This window comes from Phaethon aethereus (assembly GCF_964289735.1).
Source record: "Phaethon aethereus genome assembly, chromosome: 19".
Classification (NCBI taxonomy): domain Eukaryota; kingdom Metazoa; phylum Chordata; class Aves; order Phaethontiformes; family Phaethontidae; genus Phaethon; species Phaethon aethereus.
Window position 1 is genome coordinate 5,537,799 of NC_138595.1, and position 20,843 is coordinate 5,558,641.

A 20,843-nucleotide genomic window follows, 5' to 3' on the forward strand; every position below is an offset into this window, starting at 1 on the left:
CCAGTGGGGGTTATTACATATATAATTTAAATGCAGTAACGAGCTGTGCTGAAAGGATCAAATATTAATCAGCCACGAGAGCGCCGCTGTGACCCTGCGAAAATGGAGAGAGGTGCTTGAAATGCCAGATCAGCCAGCGCTGGGCCATACGTGCGGGCGACGTCTGGGCAGGGCGGGCTCTGGTGGTCCCCAGCTGCCGCGGGTCCCTGGGGGGTGGCAGCGGAGGGGGGACATGGCCATAGCATCAGCCCTTGGTGGCTTCCAGAACGGGATGGGTTATCCGACACGAAAAGCGGTGACGGGGCAGGGTGGGGGGTTTTGCTGGCAAGGGGGTGCTCACGTTGAATTCCCAGGGGGGCAAAGGTGGGTGCCGGGGGCAGCCGGGATGCAGCTCCGGCGGGAGCTTCCCGCCCGCTGGGAGGGAACGGTGTCTGCGGGGAAGATGACATGGCTGAGCAGCCCAACACGAGCCCGACAAGCAGCTCTCACTCGCCTACTGCCACCGGATTTCAATTACTGTGGCTGGCAACGGGCGGAGGGAAGGGGAGCCGGGAGGGCAGTGTGGCTGTGCTCTCCCTGCCTGCCTCCCGCCCTGCGCCGGGCAGGCACCCCTGGCACCCAGGGGTGCCCTGCGGACCCTCTGCTACGCTGGGTGCCCCAGGGCAGTGAACAGTACTGGGTCCCGGGGGAGCCTGGAGCTGGCACAGAGCCCCATGGGGGGCCGGCACCCGTGCCGTGGGCACCCCGGGGTGGCACAGAGTGGGGTGCTGCCCAGGGGCTGGGGGCTCTGTCGCAGGGGATCCTGATGCAGGGCTGGGGGGGCTGATTCGGGAGCTGCCAGCACGGGGAAGGGGATCGTGGCACGGCGCGGCTCCAGCGCTCGGGTCTGAAATAGCAGCAGACATGCAATTTATCACCGCTGCTGCTCAGGGAAATCGCTGTACAAATGCATTAGCTCCGCAGGGAGAGCGGGGGAAGCGGGATCACACCGGCCGTGGGCGGCGAGGAGGGGACGGGGGCACTGCCGGCGCCCCACGGCACCCATCGGGTGGGGAGGGAGCAAGCCCCGGGGGATGGGCACCCCGCTGCGCGCCGGGGTCTGCCCTCATGCCCAGCCGGTGTCGGTGGCGCCCGGGGATCGGCGTTTGGTATGTCAGCCGGCGCTCGGCCGCTGCCGCCGCGATGCTCCAGGGAACCGGTTGCGGCGACATGTGACATGTGTCAGCGGGTAAATGACTGTTCAATTCAAGGAGAATCGCAAAACATACAAGGTCAAACGCTTCCCCGCCAGCGCCGCCATGAATATTAAAGCCGGGCTCCTCCGGCAGCCGCCGGGGCCGGCGGCCGCACTCGGCGGTGGTGTCCCCAGACACCGGGGCAGCCCCTTGGGTCCCCTCCCTGGCCGCTCCGGCAGCCCCGGCTTGGGCCGTGGGCATCTGGGCTCGCTGGTGGTGCCGGGGCGGAGGAGGCCACGGGGCGGCAGGACGTGGGTGCCAGCTGGTGCCAGGGGCGTGCCCGGCCCGCCGCGCCGGGTGCCGGAGGGTGGGCTGCGCGGCAGCGGTGTCGGCTGGGCAGCACGGGGAGCAGGGCCGCGTGGTGGGGAGCCGGCTGCACGGACCTGCCTGTGCCCACCCTGCCTGCCCCTGCCTGCACCCTCACACCGTCTGCGTGCGCCTGCCTGCGCTCGCCCACCCGCTCCTGCTGGCGCCTATCTGCCCACCCGCTGCCTGCACCCACCCATCCCTGCCTGCACCACCCACCCACGCCTGCCTGCATCCTGACACTGCCTGTACTCTCACGCTGCCTACACCTGCCCACCCGCTGCCTGCACCCATCCTCGTTCCCTGCCTGCTCCTACCCACGGGGCCTTCCCCCCCGGAGGCAGGGGACAGGGGTGGGGACCGGGCACGTCGTCCCTTCTGTGCCCACCGCGGGGGCTGGGGGCCACGGGGGCCACGGGTGGGGGAGCGTGGCGCCGGCTGCCTGACAGCTCATCCATCACGGCTGCCGGCCCCGGCCACAGGGGCAGAGCCAGATTGGATTTTAAATTGGAAAATAAACCTGGACTCGTGCAAGCCCCAAACCCCTGCTCTGCCCCTGCGCCAGGGACCCTGCTGCCTGCACCTCCTGCCTGCCCAGGCTGCCAGCTCCCTGCTACAGATGGGGAAACTGAGGCACGCCGCCCCACCGTGCCACGGGGCCCTGATGCTCCCGGGGCGGCCGAGGGCCTGCCCTGTCCCCTCCGCTGAGCCGGGCGCCGTGTTATTGCTTTCTTGGCAGGCGGCATCGATCGGCGCTCGCTGGGCGGCCACGTGCCACCTTATTTATTTATTTGTGACAGCAGGCGGCATTGATTCCCGCTGGGGGGGTGGCCGCCCGCCGCCGCCGGATTAGTCTCTGGTGGCTCCCCGGCTCCCAGCCGCCATTAACAGACTCCTGCCCAGCAAAGCCAGTGCGAGGGATTAGGACTCTGGCCCAGCCGCGGCTGCGGGCACGTGCCGCTCGTGCCAAGGGTCCCCGGTAGTGACTTGACGGCCCCTTCGCAAGGGTCTCTGCCCACCCTGAGCCCTGGGGGGTCCCTGCTGGGTGCCAGGGCCTGGAGGGGTGGGTGCTGGGTAGCAGGGTCCTTGTCATCAGCCCCTGGTCACCTTGGGGACGCGGGGGGGACGCGGCTGTGGCACGGTCACTAGAGATAAGCTGCTTAGAGACATCCGTGGAGGTGGAGGCTCTAATCCACGGGTGGCAATATCTGGGTACCCCGCTGCCTTCCCACGGTGCCCCGAGCACCCTGTATCCCCCAAGGACCAAGAGCATCCCCGGTGCTGAGCAATCCCCGGTGCCAGGAGCATCCCGTGGTACCCAGAGCACCACGCAGAGCCCAGCGCAGCGCCCGGTGCCCAGGCACTGCCCAGCCCCGGGTGCCACAGCACCCGGGTGGGACCTGCTGTAGGAGCCTTGCTGTGGGGTCTGGCCTCACCCAGCAGCCCCGGTGGGGATCACCGTGCTCCCCAGCACCCCGGGCAGCTGAGACCGTGGGCAGGGGGGTGCAGGGGGTTGGGGTGGACACCTCTGCCCCAGCCTTCGCTGCGTGGGGCGGCCGCGGTGGCACAGGGCCCGGCCCCGAGCACTAATCTGCTATTAAAGCCTAAAAGAGATTTTGGCGCCCTTCAATATAAACTCATTAACTTTTATGTTCTAATAAATGGATCCTATTAAAAAATAATTCTGGCCTTGCTGGGGGGCAAAGTGAACCTTTCGGAGCTGGTGTGGCCGGGCGCTCGCCTCCACACCATGCTGCCATGCCCGGGGCATCGGCACCGTCCCGGGGCAGTGGGGACACGGGGTGGGTGGTGGGGTGGTGGGGACGCCCGGCAGCACCCAGCGGCTCCCCCCACACCGCTCGCCCGAGCTAATGTCTCTTAATAGTCCCTTAAAAGTGGTAGTCGCAGAGTAATTAATCTTCGCAGGGCCCTGCCCTGCTACGGATCGGTATAATTACCCGGTAATTGGCAGTATCGTGTCATCAGCGCCTGTGCGCAGCAGCAAGACGTGCCCATGTGCTGTCACGGCCTCGCACCCCGCACCGGGCCGCGGAGGGATGCTGGGTGCCGCTGTGGCATCCCCGCTGCCGTGGCATTGCCCCGGCCGTGGCACGGTGGGGCCGGGGAGATGAGTCCCCCGGGAGAGGGGACTGCGTGGTGCCGGATCTGGCAGGGAGAAGTGCTGGGTGGCTCATTAGAGCTGATTAAATTCTTTTTTTTTTTTGTCTAAAGGCTGTAAACGGCTGTGGTGGGCACGCTGGGGATTTGCTCAGGGGTTAATGCACGGCAGGGCCAGGGAGCCGTGGCTGGGGGGGGTCCCCGTGGCCGGAGGTGGGAGGTGGGGAAGGTCGGAGGGGCGGGGGTCCCTGGCAGACTGACGTCGCTGGGGGTAGCCTGGCTGGCAGATGGTTGAAGAGAAGCTGAGTTCTCGCAGACTCATTGCACTAGTGGCCTGGAGCTGGGGCCCATCATTTGGGCTCAGGTGGCACACCCGGTGCAGCCAGTCACGGCCACCACGGCAATCACCTGCACGCCCACACCGCGAGGACGCGGGGTCCTGGGGGACCCTTGGCACGGGACGGCCACCTCCACAGAGAGGGACAAGCTGTCACCAGGACCAGTGCCTGGTGGGCACCCTTAACGTGGTACAAGCTGCAGCTGTAGGTTAATTAGCCAGGGCTTAATCACCTGGGCTGCCTCGGTGGCGGGCAGACCAGGGAGAGGTGTGGCAGGGCTCTGCTGCATGTGGGGGATGCGCTTGTCTGCGGTCCTGGCTGCGGTGCAGCATCCGCCCGCCGGGAAGCGTCAGTCCTTGGGGCAGCACCGGCCCATGGTGAAGCCTCGGTCCACGCTGAGGTCTTGGCCCCCGGTGCCGCATCCGTCCCTGGCGCAGCCCCGGTCCCCGTCCAAGGGCTGGTCCCGGGTGCTGCATCAGCCCGTGGCGTAGCACTGGTCCGTGGCAGAGGATCAATCCATGATGCAACATCGGTCCACAGGTCCCCAGAACCCCACACTCTCTCCTCCCCCCAGGCTTCAACGGGCTGGCGAGGAAAGCCGGGGAGAGCGCCGAGGCCGAAGGGGAGCCAACGGCGCTGCCCACGCCGGCGCAGCGCGAGGCGGAGGCTCGCTTCGTGAGCACGGCGCCCACGCTGAAGCTCCTCAACCACCACCCGCTGCTGGAGGACCTGCTGCACGAAGCCTTCCTGAAGAAGGACTACCTGGGCCAGGCACCCTTCCTGCCCGCTGGCCCTGGCCCCCTCCTGCCTGCCAGCGCCCTCCAGCCGGACCCCGGACCCCCAGCCCCTGAGCCCCCCCCGCGCACCCCCGCCCTGCCCAGGGCCGCCTTCCCCACCGACCCACTGACGACGCCAGCGGGGCGCCCCGGGCCATGGCGGGAGGCGTGGGGGGCCGTGCCGGCGGCCGACCCCTCGTGGGGGGTGCCGGAGTCGAGCCCCGTGTCCCCCAGCCAGGCACCTGCCACACCCGGCACATCCTTGGGACCCCGCACCGGGGCTGCCGCAGCCCCCAGGGATGAGGAGGGGACCACCACCACCTCCACCATCACCACCACCACCGTCACCACGCTGCAGGGGCCAGGTGAGCGCCGGGGAGGGAGCCGGGGGGAGCTGGGGTGAAGCGAGGCTGAGCCGGGGTCTCTTCTGTTGCCAGCCCCCTGCAACCGGACGCTGGGGGGCCCCGAGGGCTGGCTGGTGTCCCCGGAGCCGGCCGGTGTCCCCTACGATGGCAGCTTGGACTGCACCTACACCGTCTCCGTCTACCCCGGCTACGGCGTGGAGCTCAAGGTGAGCCGGGGGCTGCGGGCGGGATCGTGTGCCAAGTGCCCGCAGGCAGGCGCGGCCCATCCCCTGCTCCGTGCCGCGGCTCTGCGGGACGCAGCAAACAGGCGGTCCTGTCCCCGTCCCCGTGTCCCCGAGCCGGGAGAGCCGGCGCAGGGCATCGCCCACCCCCAGGCCCCGGGGAGGGGACGCGGGCTGGCAGGGTGCCCCACGTCTGCCAGCTGCTGCGGCTGGCACCCACCAGAGAAGAAGCGGTGTGGGATTTAATTACCGAAGCACTGATGGAGAAGGCACAAGCCACGCCGGCAGGCGTGACGCCGCGGTGCAGAGCCCGGAAAACCCGGCGCCCATCTGCCGGGAGCAGAGGCTGGCAGCAGCTCCCGCGGCGCCGAGGCCGCGTGCCGCTCCCGTCAGCAGCACGTGGCCGTGCGTCCCCGCGTCTGCCCGGCCCAACCGCCTGAGCCGCCGTGGGGCAGCACCGCGGCGCGCCGAATGCCGGCGGTGAGCGGGAGGCAGCAGCTCCGCGGTCGGCCCCTGCTGCTCCTCCTCGCGCAGCAGCGCTCACCAGTGCCGCCGCTCATCACCGCGCAGCACCGCTTAATTAACATCGTTAATAACAAATCGCTCCGGAGCGCTGGAGCGCACGCCCGGCCGTCGGCGGGGCTGTCGGTGCGGGCCCGGCTGTGCCGCGGTGCTCCGGCGGAGCCACCGGTTGGGCCGCGCCGCTTTTCGTGTGGCGGGATGATTCATGGCGCTGCTGACAAAGCTTGCAAGGTGCTGCCCCGCGCAGACAAGCTCCAGCGTGCTATCGACCGCGGGCAAGCCACCCGAGGACCGGCTCCGAGCCGGGTGCCGGGGAGGTGCCGGGGCGGTGACGCCTGGCCGTCCCCCGCAGGTGCAGAACATCAGCCTGGCGGAAGGGGAGACGCTGACGGTGGAGGGCGTGGGGGGCCTGGAGCCCACCCTCCTGGCCAACGAGTCCTTCCTGCTGCGGGGCCAGGTCATCCGCAGCCCCGCCAACCTCCTCACCCTCCGCTTCCAGAGCCCCCGGCCCCCCAGCCCCGGCTCCTACCGCTTCCACTACCAAGGTACAGGGCGGCACCCACCGCCGGCACGGACAGCCCGGTACCCCCCCGGGGGGCACGGCACTAATTCGGAGGGTGGCGACGCGAGGCAGAGCTAATCTGTGCCGCTGGCGGGTTAAGCGGGCACCAACCGGGTGAAGAATGTTAATGGAGAGTTAATTGGCGTGAGCGATTACGGGCTCATTTAGCATCATTACCGGCAGCGATAGGCACCGTGTCACGCAGCCCTGCAGCACCCAGGTGCTTCCAGGATGCTGGGGAGGGGGGTGCTGGGTGTGGGACGGGCTGGGACCCAAGGGGGTCTGTCCCCCCACCAGTAACGCCACCACCTGCCCCCAGCCTACCTGCTGAGCTGCCCCTTCCCGGCACGGCCGGCTTTCGGGGAGGTCTCGGTCAGCAGCCTGCACCCCGGCGGGGATGCCCGCTTCCACTGCGCCACCGGCTACCAGCTGCAGGGCGCCCACCGGCTCACCTGCCGCAACGCCACCCGCCCCTTCTGGAGCGCCCGTGAGCCCCTCTGCCTCGGTAAGCACCGGCACCGGCGGGACGCGGCACAGCTGGAGCGGCACAGCTGGCCACTGACACTCCCTCTCCCACAGCGGCGTGCGGCGGGGTGGTCCGGAACGCCACGGTGGGACGCATCATCTCACCCGGCTTCCCTGGGAACTACAGCAACAACCTGACATGCCACTGGCTGCTGGAGGCACCCGCTGGCCACCGCCTGCACCTCCACTTTGAGAAGGTCTCCCTGGCAGAGGATGATGACAGGTTTGGCCCCAGGGCAGGGGGGCGTTGGGAGGGTGGGGAGCCCTGGGGCAGCCCTGCACCAGGCACAGGGCCATGTCCAAAGATGGGTGCTGTTGGCCATGTTCCAGGATGGGTGTCACTGGCCATGAGCGTTGGCCATGGTCAAGGATAGGTGCTGCTGGCCATGTTCAAGGAAGATACTGCTGGCCATGCACAAGGGTGGGTGCCATTCACCATGTTCAAGGATGGGTGCTGTTGGCCATGGCTGGGGCTGGGTGCTACCATCCATGCCCACGAATGGGTGCTGTTGGCCGTGGCCAGCACAGCACCCTGCCCCTGCCGTGCCTTGGCAGGCTCATTATCCGCAACGGCAACAACGTGGAGGCACCGCCAGTGTACGACTCCTATGAGGTGGAGTACCTGCCCATTGAGGGGCTGCTCAGCACCGGGCGTCACTTCTTCGTGGAGCTCACCACCGACAGCAGCGGGGCCGCTGCGGGCATGGCACTGCGCTACGAGGGTATGGGGCTGGGGCTAGGGGGGCATCCAGGCATCCCTGTGCCCTCCGGGCCCCCGCAGACCTTCGCCCCTGTGCCCACAGCCTTCGAGCAGGGGCATTGCTACGAGCCCTTCGTCAAGTATGGGAACTTCACGGCCAGCAACCCCCGTTACCCTGTGGGCACCACAGTGGAGTTCAGCTGTGACCCCGGTTACACGCTGGAGCAGGGCTCCACCATCATCGAGTGTGTTGACCCCAGTGACCCACAGTGGAACGAGACGGAGCCGGCATGCCGCGGTGGGTGCCAGGACCGGGGGGCCAGGTGGGGCTGGAGCTGGGGGTTCAGCGGGTGCCAGTGTCCGAGGGTGCTGTGGGTGCTGGAGCTGGGGATTTCTGGGGATGCTGGAGCCACCGTGCTGTGGTGCGTGCTGGAGCTGAGGGACATGGTGGGAGCCGGAGCCAACGGGATGGAGGGTGCTGGAGTTGGGGGTTGCTGTGGGTGCTGGAGACAGGGATGGGCTACAACGGGTGCTGGAGCAACCATACCGTGGTGTGTGCTTGAGCTGCAGCTGGGATGCTGGAGTGAGTGCTGGAGCTGGGGGGCTGCAGGAGGTGCTGGACACTGGGTGGCGGGTGCCCCCGCGGCGGTGCTGAGCACGGCGTGCGCCCGCAGCGGTGTGCAGCGGGGAGCTGACGGACGCGGCCGGCGTGGTGCTGTCGCCCAACTGGCCGGAGGCGTACGGCAAGGGCCAGGACTGCATCTGGGGGCTGCACGTGGAGGAGGACAAGCGCGTCATGCTGGACGTGCGTGTGTGAGTGCGGGGATGGCTGCAGGATGGGGCTGGGGGGGTGGGGGGTTCCCCGTGCCCCCCGCCCTCACGGCCCCGCCGCCCCAGGCTGCGGCTGGGTGCGGGGGATGTGCTGACCTTCTACGATGGGGACGACCTGACGGCGCGCATCCTGGGCCAGTACACGGGTGCCCGCGGCCGCTTCAAGCTCTACGCCTCCACCGCTGATGTCACCATCCAGTTCCAGTCTGACCCGGGCGCCAGCGCCTTCGCGTATCGGCAAGGCTTCGTCATTCACTTCTCCGGTGAGCCCCACGGTGGGATGATGTCCCCAGTGTTCCCAGTGTCCCCGCCACCCCGCTCACCCCGCTGTCCCCACAGAGGTCCCCCGTAACGACACTTGCCCCGAGCTGCCGGACATCGCCAACGGCTGGAAGACGTCCTCGCAGCCGGAGCTGCTCCATGGCACTGTGGTCACCTACCATTGCTACCCCGGCTTCCAGCTGGCTGGCACTGACCTCCTGATGTGCCACTGGGACCTGACATGGAGCGGCGACCTGCCCTCCTGCGAGCGGGGTGAGTGCTGCCCGCCAGTGTCCCGCTGCCCCATGGCACGTCCCTGGCAGCCGCCGTCACCACCAGTCCCTGCCACCTGCAGTGACCTCCTGCCGGGACCCCGGGGACGCCGAGCACAGCCGCAGGGTGGTCTCCAGCCCTAAGTTCCCAGTGGGAGCCACCGTGCAGTACGTCTGCGACAAGGGGTACGTCCTGGCGGGCACCGGGACCCTCACCTGCCACGACCGCGCCGCGGGGGGACCCAAGTGGAGTGACCGTCTCCCCAAGTGCATCCGTGAGTCGGGCACCCCCTCCCTGGGCACATCCCCTGAACTGGTGGTGGGTGCTGATGCGACTGTGCCCCTGTGCCCTGCAGCGGAGATGTACGAGCCTTGCCACAACCCCGGCGTGCCGGCAGGCGGGCGGCAGAGCCCCGAGCGGCGGCTGTACCCAGCGGGAACCACCTTACGCTTCTCCTGCGGCGCCGGCCGGGCGCTGCTGGGCGAGGGCAGCCTGCGCTGCCTGCCCGGGCACCCGTCGCGCTGGAGCGGCTCACCTCCCATCTGCAAGGCAGGTGAGAGGACCCCCCCCCAACCCTGGCACCCCACCAGCACCGCTTGGCACCCCACTTCTCGCCGCTGATACCGGCTTCTTTCTCCCACCCCCTCCAGCCTCCTACGATGAGTTTTACAGCAACCGCAACCTGGACGGTAAGGGCAAGGGTTTGCCGGGGCAGCCTGGGGTGCAGATGGGCACCCAGGGGTGCAGCTGATATGGGGTGCCCCCTCGGTGAGCCCCCAACTCTCCCGGGCAGCCGTGGCCAAGGCTGTGCCCTCAGGAACGGCACTGGAGGGCACCAACGTCGCCATCGCTGTCTTCCTGCCCGTGCTGGTGGTGGCCCTGCTCATCGGGGGCATTTACCTCTACTTCTCCAAGTGAGTGTCCGGGTGGCCCTCGTCACCTCATGGGGTCCCCACACCCCCCCTGCCCCCGCCCCAGCTGCCCTCTCCCCACAGGCTCCAGGGGAAGCCGGCCCTGCAGCTGCCCCTCACCGGCTCCCACCCCTATGACCACATCACCGTGGAGTCGGCTTTTGACAACCCCACCTATGAGACAGGAGTAAGTACTGGCCCCCACGCCCGCCCGGCTGGGGCTGGGCACCCCAGGGACCCTGCGTCACATCGGCCATGTGTGCTAGGGGCTCTGTGTGGGGTGGGATGGGGTCATGCGTTCCAGGGACCATGCATTAGATAGGACATCCATCCAGGGACTGTATGTGGGATGGAATAGCCATCCAGGGACTGTTCACGGGATGGGACAACCATCTAGTGACCGTGTATGGGATGGGACATCCGTGCTGGGACCCTTCACCAGATGGACATCCATCTAGGGACCACGCATGGGATGGGCCACACAGCCAGAGACCACACATCAGCTAGGGCAGTCACCCCGGGGCCCAGGCGTTAGGTAGGACATCCATCTAGGGATCAGGCATGGGATGGCACATCCGTCCGGGCACCACACATCAGCTGGGGCAACCATCCAGGAATGACGTGTGGGATGGGACATGCATCAAAGGACTACACATCATCTGGGACATCCATCTGGGGGACAACACATGGGATGGGACACGCATCCCCGGGGCCATCCACGGTCTGGGATGTGTCCCCGTGGCTCTGTGGGGTGGGAGATGCCCCATCCTTGTCCCGGACACCCCATCGCACCGCCGAGTGTCCAACCCCTCGCAGTCTGTTTTCTTTGCAGGAGACGAGGGAGTATGAGGTGTCCATCTAGGTGTGGGCAGCGTGGAGCTGGGCGCCACAGCCACCCCTCCCGGGCCCCCCCGTGCCTGCTGGCCCCCGGCATGGGGCACACCTCTCCCAAGGAGACTCAAGCCGAGCGCTTGCTGGGAGCAACCTGGGCACTGGCCACCCCCCTGCCACCCCCAACCCACCTGGACTCCCGTGGGGTCTGCCTGAGCCCCGCTATCACCCAAGCCCCTGCCCCGGGCTCATGGGGTGCTGAGCCAGTGGGGGGTCCCCGGGCCCCATCCTGTCTCCCCGGGCCCCCCAGGGGCACAGCAGACCCCCCTCAGCCCCTGTGACGGAGGAGGGACCTGGGCAGGGGGAGCAGGGCAGTGGGGACCCCCGAGGTAAGGACAGCGCTCCCTGGGGCTGCAGTGGGGAGGGGGCAGTGGGATGCCCCGCAGGGCCCCAGGGAGGGGTGGCAAGGGGCCTGGGTCGCCATGGGGGTGCCCCCCCACCCCTCAGCCACCCCCAGCACCCCTGGACCCCCTGCACCCCCGTGTCTCCCACCACCGCCACGCAGGGACGTGTGTGTCGTCCCCCCCACTGTGCCCCGAGCATGCTGCGTCCCCCCGGCCCCCCGCTTGCTTCGCCCTCCCCGGGGCGTCCCCTCTGCCACCGGCGTGTCCCCCCCTGCGCGTCCCGGCACCCCGCCAGGGCCAGATCCGAGCCGCCAGCCCGGAGGGACGGGGTGGGCGGGGGGGCACCAGGCATGGCTGTGCCCCCCGCCGCGTCCCGCCCGGGCTGGTGGCCTCGGCCCCGGCCCCAGCCGCCACCCCCCGGTCTGGAGAGGACATCCCACCCCCCATCTTTTGGTTGTTTCATTAATAAAAAACGGTGTTTTAGAAGAAGCGGTGGCGTCTTCCTCAGCAGGACCGGGCAGCCCGGAATGGGGGTGCACCCCCACCCACCGGCTGGCCCTGGAGCCCTCCCGCATCCCTGTGCCTCCAAACAGCGCCCCCGTGGCATCGCCCTCGCCCCCTCCTCGCACACTCTGCGGGGGGGGGGGGAAGGGGGCAATGCCGCTTTAAGAGGCGTGGCCTCCGTGGACGTGACGTCACGAGCAGGACACGCCCCCTCCGCACCGAAGCGCCGCTCGCCGCGCGCCCCCTGCTGGCGGGCGAGGTCCCACAGCCCCCCCCCGCCCTGCGTCGTGACGTCACCCACGGCCGCGCTCCCCCTCCCCCTCCCCGGAACGTGACGGCAGCCACGCGCCTGCGCGCCGCCCTCCTTCGCCCCGCCTCTCCCGCGCCTGCGCCGCGCCTTGAGGCGCCTGCGCGGGAAGGGGGCGGAGCGAGGCGGGCGCGGGGGGAGGGGGCGGTGCCGGCGTCGCGCCTGCGCAATGGCGGCGGGTGCGTTTCCCCTCCCTCCCCCCCCCCGCCGCGCCAGGGCCGGGAGCGGGAGGCGGCGGGGGGGGGGAGGGGCGGCGGTGCAGGGCCGCGCCTGCGCGCGGCGCTGGGGTGGGGGGGGCTCGGCGGCGGGGCGCGGTCTGCGCGTGCGCGGGCGGCACGGCGGCGGCGGGGCCCCGAGCGTCGGCACCGCCTGTGTGTGGTGCGTGCGCGGTGCGTGTGCGGCGGCGGCGGGCGCGGGGCCGCGCCGCCCCCTCCCTCCCCCCTTGCGCGGCATGGCAGCGGGCGCGGGGACCCCCGCAGCCGCCCCCGGGCCCGGCTGGAGGAGGAGGAGGACGACGGGCAAGCCGCAGCGGCCCGTGGGATAGGCCCCGCCGCCCGCCCGCCCCCGCCGCCGCCCCCTCGACGCGGAGCCGCCGCCGCCGCTGCTGAGGGGCCGCCCCCCCCCCCGCCCCCCGCTTCGCTCCCTCTCGCCGGGGGGGGCTCTCGGGGCCGCTCCCGGGCCGGATGAATGTGGGAGAAGATGGAGACCAAGACGATCGTCTACGACCTGGACACCTCTGGGGGGCTCATGGAGGTGAGGCCCGGGGCCGCGGCGGGGGGCAGGCCCGACCGGGGAGGCCACGGGGCTGCAAAATGGCGAGGGACCCCCCCCCGGAGCCCCGTGGCCATACAAGGAAGTGCGGAGGGACGGAGGCGGCTCGCCCAATCCCCGGGAGAGGCCCTCCCGGACACGGGCCCGGCGGGCGGGGCGGGCTCGGCCGAGGCCTTGTCGTCCCGTGCCCCCCCCGCGAGCCCGGGGCCGCTCTCCGCCGGTGGGCAGCCGGGAGAAGGGCACTTGGGGTCAGGGTCCGTCCCAGCCCCTCAGAGCCCGTCTCTGTCTGTCCGTGTGCAGCAAATCCAAGCCCTCCTGGCTCCCCCCAAGAGCGAAGATGGGGAAAAGAAGAGCAGGAGGCCCGAGAAGGAGCCCCGGCGAAGTGGCAGGGCCACTAACCACGATAGCTGCGATAGCTGCAAGGAAGGAGGGGATCTGCTGTGCTGCGATCACTGCCCCGCTGCTTTCCACCTCCAGTGCTGGTAAGGCTCGGTGCTGTCTCCCTCCGGGTCTGGCTGTCCTGGTCCGGCAGCACCTTCCCGCCCTCCCTCCAGCGCCTCCCGCTCCCCGTTAAGGTCCCTTGCCTTGCGGGGGGGGGGTGGGGGTGTCACGGAGCGAGGTTTAGCAGGCAGGAACAAAAAGGTGGTGCAAACCCTACTCGGGTCCATCCCTCCGAGACCAATCCACAGCAGCCGAGGTGAAAAGCTCCCCTCGCTTGCTTTCCTCTGGGGGATGGGGGTCCAACCACCCTCCTTTCTTTCTGTGCTGAGCAGCGGCCAAGAGGCCTAGCGGCGGAGCGAGGCGGCTGGCTGCGCGGCCTGGCTGCTTTGGTGCTGCTCCTACCCGGCCTTGCACACCCCCCCCCCGAGCGGGTAACTTCCCCTCCTCACCCCTCTCTGAGGGTGCATGGCTTGGGGGGGCTCCGGAGGGCTCTGGCCGGGGGTGGGGGGAAGCGGCGGTGGCGTCCCCGCGCCAGGCCTGACGTTCCCAGTGCTTCCGTGCTGCTGCAGCTGCTGGGAATAATGGAGGTTGCTGTCTCTGTGTCTCCCTGCCTCACTGTTTACAATATGGCGACCTTCCTTTAAATTATATTTTTATTCTCAGCGCCATTTTGGCTGCATATATGACTTCCAAACCCTCGCAGTGCTCCCCTAGTATCTCAAACGTGAAAATACCTTCCCTTGTGGAAATCCAGGCCTCCAGACTTTAGAATTGGCCGGGTTTATTCTTTTCCCTCCTTTTTTCCCTTCTTCCTGAGTCTTCAGACCTGCTTGTCTCATCCGTGGGAGTGACTGCTGTGAACTGGGGGCAGTCAGGTCCTCTTGCTGGGAGTTGGGTGGCTTTGTTGATAAAGGAAGATCTTTCTGCATGCAAATTTGGGTGCTGTGTGGGAGTCGAGGTGCATGGGGAGGTGGTGGCAAAGCTCTAGTCGGTAGAGGCTGCAGCAGGGAAGGACTCTTCGCCGCCTTCCCTCTTAGCTTCCTAAAAAAGCGACCCGCCAAAGGCACCTGAACTTTCTGCCCCAAAGTTTTTTCCTTTCTGCACCAGGAGCCCAGACACACCCGAGGCCGCCTTATCCCAATCTCCCCTTCAACAGTTCGTGCAGGCGGGCGGTTTGTGTTAAATTAGCGCAGCCAGAGTGGATAATGGAGTGGAGGAGGGAGTGGGGCAAGTCAAACAGCTGGAGCTCGGGCGTACAGAGTATTCTTCCTTAGGGGAGATTTTTTTAACCACATTCCTTTCTCTCTTTCATGCTTTGGAGCTTTGTTTGCCACTCTGTTACAGCTGTCTCCTCTTTGCTTTTTTTTTTCCTGTTGTGTTTTTTTTTCTTCTTTTGCTTGGTGGTTATACTGTGTTTATATGCTAATTGCAGGTCTCTGAACACTTATTAAACTGATGGCTGATAGCAGAAAAACTGACTGTGTGGTCACAGTTCTGTAGGGAGTGTCCCGTTAGCAGCGTATAGCCAGACGAACCCGACAATGCTTTAGCATGCAGCCATGACATCATCCCTCCTACCCTGAGGAAGTGCTACTGGTGGTAGTGCAGATCCTCTTAATATTTACTAGGAGGATGCTAATTTTTTTTTTTTTTGTGCGGCCTTCTTGCTGAGCTTTATTTCAAGGTGTTTTTTTCTCCTTTTGGGTGTAGTTGCTTAAAACCCGGTGTTTGCTTTTAGGTGGTGCCAAATGCATCCTGAGCCTTCTCTTAGTGAGGCTGGAGCGATGGCTAAAACTTCACGTTCTGAGATGGAAGAGCTGTGACTAATGCTGTAGAGTTTCCTGGATGACTCGGAATCCTAGTTAAACCTAACCATAAATGAGACCACTCGGTGCATGGCTAAATCTGGCTAAATTTCATGGCTTAATTTGGCAAGTTTCTTCTAGTTAGTGGGAAACAGTCATGTAAATCAGATATCCGTAAAGCTTTGGCTGTACTTGAGTTAGTTGCATTATAATTATTTTTAAAAAATGTTTGGCGAACTAGTCACCCTTCAGAACAGAAATGGAAGGGAAAATTCTGGTTATACAATCTCACTTCATTTGTTGCCTTTCCTGGGGTATCTCTCAGGTGATCATTTTGACAGTAGCCCAGACTGCTGTGGGAGGTGGCACGGTCTGGAGCAGCGCAGCGGGCCAGCTGCACGCTGCTGGATAGGCTTCGCCTAAAGGCCTTGGGCTTGGGCCTGGTTCTGCCTCCCTGCTTGTGGACCTCTCTCTGCTGCTCAGCCAAGGCCTTCAAGCAAACCAGGTTGTTTGGAAGGGATGCTCAGGTTTTGTGTTTGTGTTTTCTTCCCTTCACCTCCTACATCTTTCTTAAAGTAAACTTCCGTTCTGGATATAAACTTAGGCATAAAGGCAGCACTTGCAACTTCCTTTCTGCCTCCTTTTTTTACTTAAAGACTAGCAGTTGTAATGCAATGCTTGTTTTAAGTCATTTGAATAGCAGTTTAAATATATTGCTGGGGCATACTAGCTGAATTCTGTCAATAGCTTACCTGTTCTTTAAATATTTATTGTAAGCTTTAGTACCAGGTTGTATTTATTATCAATATAGCAAAAAAAAAAAAAAAGAGCAGCAGCTCTTAATTGGTCTAGGATTTGTAATCAGTTGATTAAAGCTGTGTAGAAGACCCCATATTATAAAAGAAAATGAATGGCGAGGGTGTGATCAGCCCAAGTCACACAGTAGGCTGGAGACAAACCCAGGAGTTAACCCAGCTCAGTGTTGCATAAACTAGTTTTGTTCTTCCTGTGTAGAGAAGGCTCTCTTGTATCGTGGTGTTTAAACCTGTAGCGAGCAAGTTGACTTCATTAGGTAAGTGCGTGGTTCTCAAACTTCAGCAGTTTGTCTTAACTACAATTTAGTACTTACACCTGTTGTCTTCTGCAGAAAACAGAAGGCACTTGGCCAAAACCCCGAAAACTTTCCAAGTCTGATAGTATTACACATCTCTGATGGCAAATAACAAGTTTTGTTGATACGCTGTGCAACGACTGCTCTCCTCAATTAATGTGGGTGGCTGTGACTTCCCAATTCATCTGTCAGGGTGTCAGCTCTTCTCACGACTCCATTTCAGAATTGCTAGTTCAGCGTAAAACTCCTACAGGTACTGTAAGAGTCTGTGGGAGCGGGAGGGTTATGAGCTTGGCTGCAGATAAACTGGCTTGGTGGAAGCGGTACAGGAAAGTGTAAAATCTCTTCCAGATACTTAATTTCAACATACTTGGATTAATATTATAGTCAGGTGACTGACTCCAGGTTTGAATTTACAGAGAGGGGTTTTTTTTCTGTCCTTAATAATTCTTGAAAACAGAACATAGGATGTTTAGCTCCTAAGTCTGCTTTTGGTTATGCTCTTTGCCCATAACCTGCTGCTTTGGGTAATGGTGCAGCGTGCATTTTCGTTCTGGTATTCTGCCTTAACCCAGGCCTCTAGGAATGGTGTACGCTCCTTCTTTACATGATTGAAAACCAATTTTCCAGAACTTCTGCTCTTCTTCCCTGTTTATATCCTCCTTCTGGCTATGTGATTGTTAGAATTCCCTGTATTTTCTTGAGTTCATGGTAAACTTGATTCCCATTGAAGTTGCTTTGCAAAGTGACTGATGTTGCAAATTCATTACAGCTTCGCTGAAGGATTAGAAAGATCCCTGGGAGAGGAAAAGTTTAGTTAACAAGCTGGGGGAGGGGAGTGACAACAGGAGGGAGAACTAACACAGAACAGTTTTGCGTTTGTTTTTTCTTTTTTATTTTTTTTTAAAGTCTCGCTGCCAGTCGGAGGAGCCCAAAATCTCTAACCTCGCTGAACGCTGCTGTTCAGTCCTTCTTAGAAATCGCATGCTGCTGGCTATGAAGCACTGCTAGCATGGCAAGGGGACCCGAGTTACCTAAAGCTGACCAGCTGCCCATTATGGTGAACAGACAGTACCAGTTTTGTAGCACTGCCCAGTAAAAAGGCTTCCCTTAGCTGCTGGATCAGCAGCTGTGTTGGGAGAGGTACTCTGCATCCTTACTGGGGCCTACTAGCCCCATCAAACTTTTTGCAACGCTTGCCTCTTCTTGTTTGTATTTGGAGCCTTTGGCTCCATTTCCTTTCTGATTTGGCAGTCTTTGCCAAAGTGCTATTGTCGAAGAACTGGAGTAACAGAGCTGCAAAGACAAGTAGACCCTGAGTTTTGCATATTTTCTGTGAGTCACAGAGGTTAAGTGCTTTGCACAAAGAATGGAAAAAAGTCGTGTTTGACTGGTAGGACGTCAATAAATCTTTCCCCACCTTATTCAAGTCTAAAATGTCCTGCCTTATCTTGGCATTTGGTCTAGCTTTGGGGTTTTTATATAAATATCCATTATTTCTGAGGGGAGGGAAACATTAGCCTGTCTATTGTCTCAGCTAATCCTTCCCTTAATGGGCATCTTTGGCTGCCTCGGGGGTTTCAGGTGAAACTTTGAATGGTCTGAAGCATCTGCCACTGCATGGAGTAGCAGGATGTCCAGAAAGGTGCTGGAGAGGCTTAACTTCAGGCCTAACAGTGAACTACAGAGGAGCAGGGTTTCAGTACGTTGAATTACATGTGTTGGAGTGACTCTTGCACACTGGCACTTCTGACAGCTTGAAAAAAAACTTGTAGTTTAACTGCAGAAAGTTTTTATTTTCAGGCTTTCTGGGTTTGGTGGTGTTGGTTTTTTACATTAAATGACTGGCAAAAACCTACTTTAATGTTTATGTAATTACACTGTGAGTATCAGACAGTAAGCTGTTCTGTTCCAGACGTTAATTTAAATGCATCTATCTTAACTGATAGTTTGTTAAAACAATAAACTTTTTGTTTTAAAAGCAACAACTTTTATTTTTAGGTATCCTTGCTTCTGATATTTTGGTAGCATTAGGGCCAGCATGGTCTCAATCCTCAGCCAGAAGGAAGGAATAGCACTGGCTTGGTTCCTCAGTGCGGAGGGTCACTGCGCATGTGTCTGCAGATGTGGTAACATGATCAGTCTTGGCAGTTCTGTTCAGCAAAGTTGTACCAATGAGATCTTTCGCTCTCTTTATTTTGTCTTAAATCTCTTGAGGCAAAGGCAGATAAGGTCAGCCTAAATCTACGAACTTAAGCTGAGGACACCAGAAAACCATTCACAGTACAAATTTGATGAACTAGTCTAACTTTGGGACTTGCAAACCACAATTCTCACCTGGGTGTGCATGCATGTTGCTCATGTTAAACTGAGCATGAGCAGATTTTGCAGCGTGGGCAAGAGCTGGGCATTCAGATCAAGCTGTGGATTGCTGCTGCTGTTGTTAACAGTGTAAAGTGGTAGGAGCAAGGCATTAGGATTCTGACAAAGTCAAGGAGGGGGATGTTTAACTGCTTAAGTTACGCTTTGTCTTCAGACATGGCTGCTGTATGGACTAGCGCTATGTCAAACATAGGTAATGATCTGAAGCTGTGTAAAGGGCACAGTACGAGACTGCTAATAAGGAAAGTTTTCCGCTGTTTTGTTCCTTTGCTTGGGAAAGTGCCAGTTTTATGTTGACTGGGACTTGTGGAACCGAGAAGTCTATCTTTTTTTTCTCTCTCGTGCTGCTGCGGGGTCCATTTTTGAGTTTACTCCTCAAGTTCAGTAGGATGCAGCAGCTTGCTTCAAGGTGGGGTTCACGGCTTTGTTCATGCTGCTCTGGAGCTGGTCTTTCCTGGTATGTCAGACCTGCAGGCGTGACTCAGGGTAGCCTTTCAAAATGTGGAAAGGTCTTCCCAGAGGAATTCCAGCTCCTCCAGGCATTTGCAAAGGAAATTCTTAATTGGATTAGATTCATAATACTAATCTGCTAATGGCTGTTTGTTATGGAGATCTTAGCACTATCTTGTAAATATATTCACCTTCATTTAGCTTGCCTTGTGTCTTTTTATCACATACAAGCTCGGTGCTGTTAAGATCGTACAGCCGCCTGCGGATCTTAGAGTTGGGAGTGGGAGGACTACTGTGTTTATTACACAAAATCATATCATGCTGTTGGAATTCTCCCCGCTCTCACTCCATTTCTCAGTGCTGCTTTAGGTGGGGTTTGTAAATGGGAAGCAGTTGGGATTAGCATGTCTAACATCCTGCTGTACTTGAGTTACAGTGGGTGTGAAGGACATCTCGGATGGGGAGTGCCCCCACACTGTCCTCAGCTACAGATTTTTAAAAGCAGAGGTGTATATTTATAGCAGGAGTCAGGACCAGACATGCATTTTCCCCCTGAAACTGACTTTTATGACTTGGGTTGTAGGTGCTGTTGTGGTGGTGTGAAGAACACCTGCATGTTGGGCAGGGCTCGTGGCTGTCTCCCTGTGTAGGACAGACTGAGTCAATTTGAGATTTCAGTTGTAGCATTGATACTAAAACAGTTTTTCTGCATAGTGGAGGCACTAACATCAATACTTCTGTTTATTGACCCACACAAGTGGATGTTAAACTGTTTTTCTTGCTAGACTGACTCACTCGTATGTGTCAGCTTCTTGAGTTTTTCCTGTGCTCTGGAGCCCTTATTAATCGTTGCATCAGTAGCAAATAGCAGGAATCTGCTGTGAAGAAAGGGAGCAGTTACTTCCAGGTAGGAAAGAGGTATATCTTCCTGAAAGCAAGTGTTACGAAGTCTGAATATTTAGGGAGTGCTGTCTGTTGCAATACAAATCGCATGTGAGAAGGTTGTACCTCTTTGGTTTTTTTTTAACCAGTCAGGAAGAAAGCTTGGACTTGTGAAAATGCTAATGTATCTGAGACTCTAATATGGCTTTGTTATAGGGGTATGATGTACTGGATTTGAAAGAATTAAGTGTAAGCAAAAAGCATCCTGCCACGTCAGGTTACTGGCTGAACTTGTGATTTTGTGACACAGTTGGATTGACAGAGCTGGCTTTTTCTTACAGTAGTCTGTTTATGCTGCCTCCAACTCTACCGCTCGCTAGATGTCTGCCCAGCTTCCTCGAAGGAATGCTGTAGTATCCGGTCACTCCGTAAGCCGAGTAAAAAGTGTTGTACCTTCCCTTTATAAAGGGGTTGGCAGATATCAATTGTAATGCAATTACATACCTTTTTAGGGTATGGAGTAAGTGCTCCCTATAGCCAAAAATGAAGAAGAAAATATTCTATAAATCATTCTTCCAGTTGGTGTATCAGATCTCAAGTACAAAAGGCAAAGAGCATCTCAGCCAGCTGGGGGAAATCTAGCGCCTGAACCCAACTCTAACCTATTTCTGCTGACGTCTGCTCTGCACGAGTCACTTGAAGTAAACTAGATGGAGCTGGAGATTACCGACTTTGAACCCTGCAGAAAGCAGTGGCCTGAGGATGCAATTTAGCAGGCTGAAAACCCCATGCTGAATTTCTGGCAAGCGCTAGTGATTGGTGTGAAACACCTGCCTGTACAGCCTCTGACTTTGGGCAAGGCATCATGTGAACCTCCCAGCGATCTCCATCTAGAATAGCAACAGGAGCGGGGTATGAAGGTGATCTGGAAAAGGCAGAAAAGAATTTATACCCTGCTTTAAGGTTGGGGGTTTTTTGGTGGATATTTCTACTGCTGCTCTTTTCTCTCTC

General features: G+C 60.8%; 2 protein-coding genes across 2 annotated transcripts in view; both read left to right on the forward strand.

Annotated features, from left to right (window-relative positions):
- The window catches only part of SEZ6 (seizure related 6 homolog), a gene marked incomplete at its 3' end in the record, with an annotated part of 14,125 nt that extends 3,332 nt beyond the window's left edge, over window positions 1-10,793 (forward strand). The window contains exons 2-17 of the mRNA XM_082008731.1: window positions 4,572-5,138; window positions 5,211-5,344; window positions 6,234-6,426; window positions 6,763-6,948; window positions 7,023-7,191; window positions 7,524-7,690; window positions 7,772-7,966; window positions 8,343-8,481; window positions 8,566-8,762; window positions 8,839-9,033; window positions 9,116-9,307; window positions 9,389-9,586; window positions 9,684-9,722; window positions 9,827-9,947; window positions 10,029-10,131; window positions 10,761-10,793. Coding sequence (XP_081864857.1) covers window positions 4,572-5,138; window positions 5,211-5,344; window positions 6,234-6,426; window positions 6,763-6,948; window positions 7,023-7,191; window positions 7,524-7,690; window positions 7,772-7,966; window positions 8,343-8,481; window positions 8,566-8,762; window positions 8,839-9,033; window positions 9,116-9,307; window positions 9,389-9,586; window positions 9,684-9,722; window positions 9,827-9,947; window positions 10,029-10,131; window positions 10,761-10,793 — 2,828 coding nt within the window. The remainder of the gene's footprint in view (window positions 1-4,571; window positions 5,139-5,210; window positions 5,345-6,233; window positions 6,427-6,762; window positions 6,949-7,022; window positions 7,192-7,523; window positions 7,691-7,771; window positions 7,967-8,342; window positions 8,482-8,565; window positions 8,763-8,838; window positions 9,034-9,115; window positions 9,308-9,388; window positions 9,587-9,683; window positions 9,723-9,826; window positions 9,948-10,028; window positions 10,132-10,760) is intronic.
- A 1,884-nt stretch (window positions 10,794-12,677) lies between these two features.
- Window positions 12,678-20,843, forward strand: part of PHF12 (PHD finger protein 12) — a gene marked incomplete at its 5' end in the record, with an annotated part of 32,138 nt that continues 23,972 nt past the window's right edge. Inside the window, 2 exons of the mRNA XM_082008686.1 lie at window positions 12,678-12,743; window positions 13,062-13,243. Coding sequence (XP_081864812.1) covers window positions 12,678-12,743; window positions 13,062-13,243 — 248 coding nt within the window. The remainder of the gene's footprint in view (window positions 12,744-13,061; window positions 13,244-20,843) is intronic.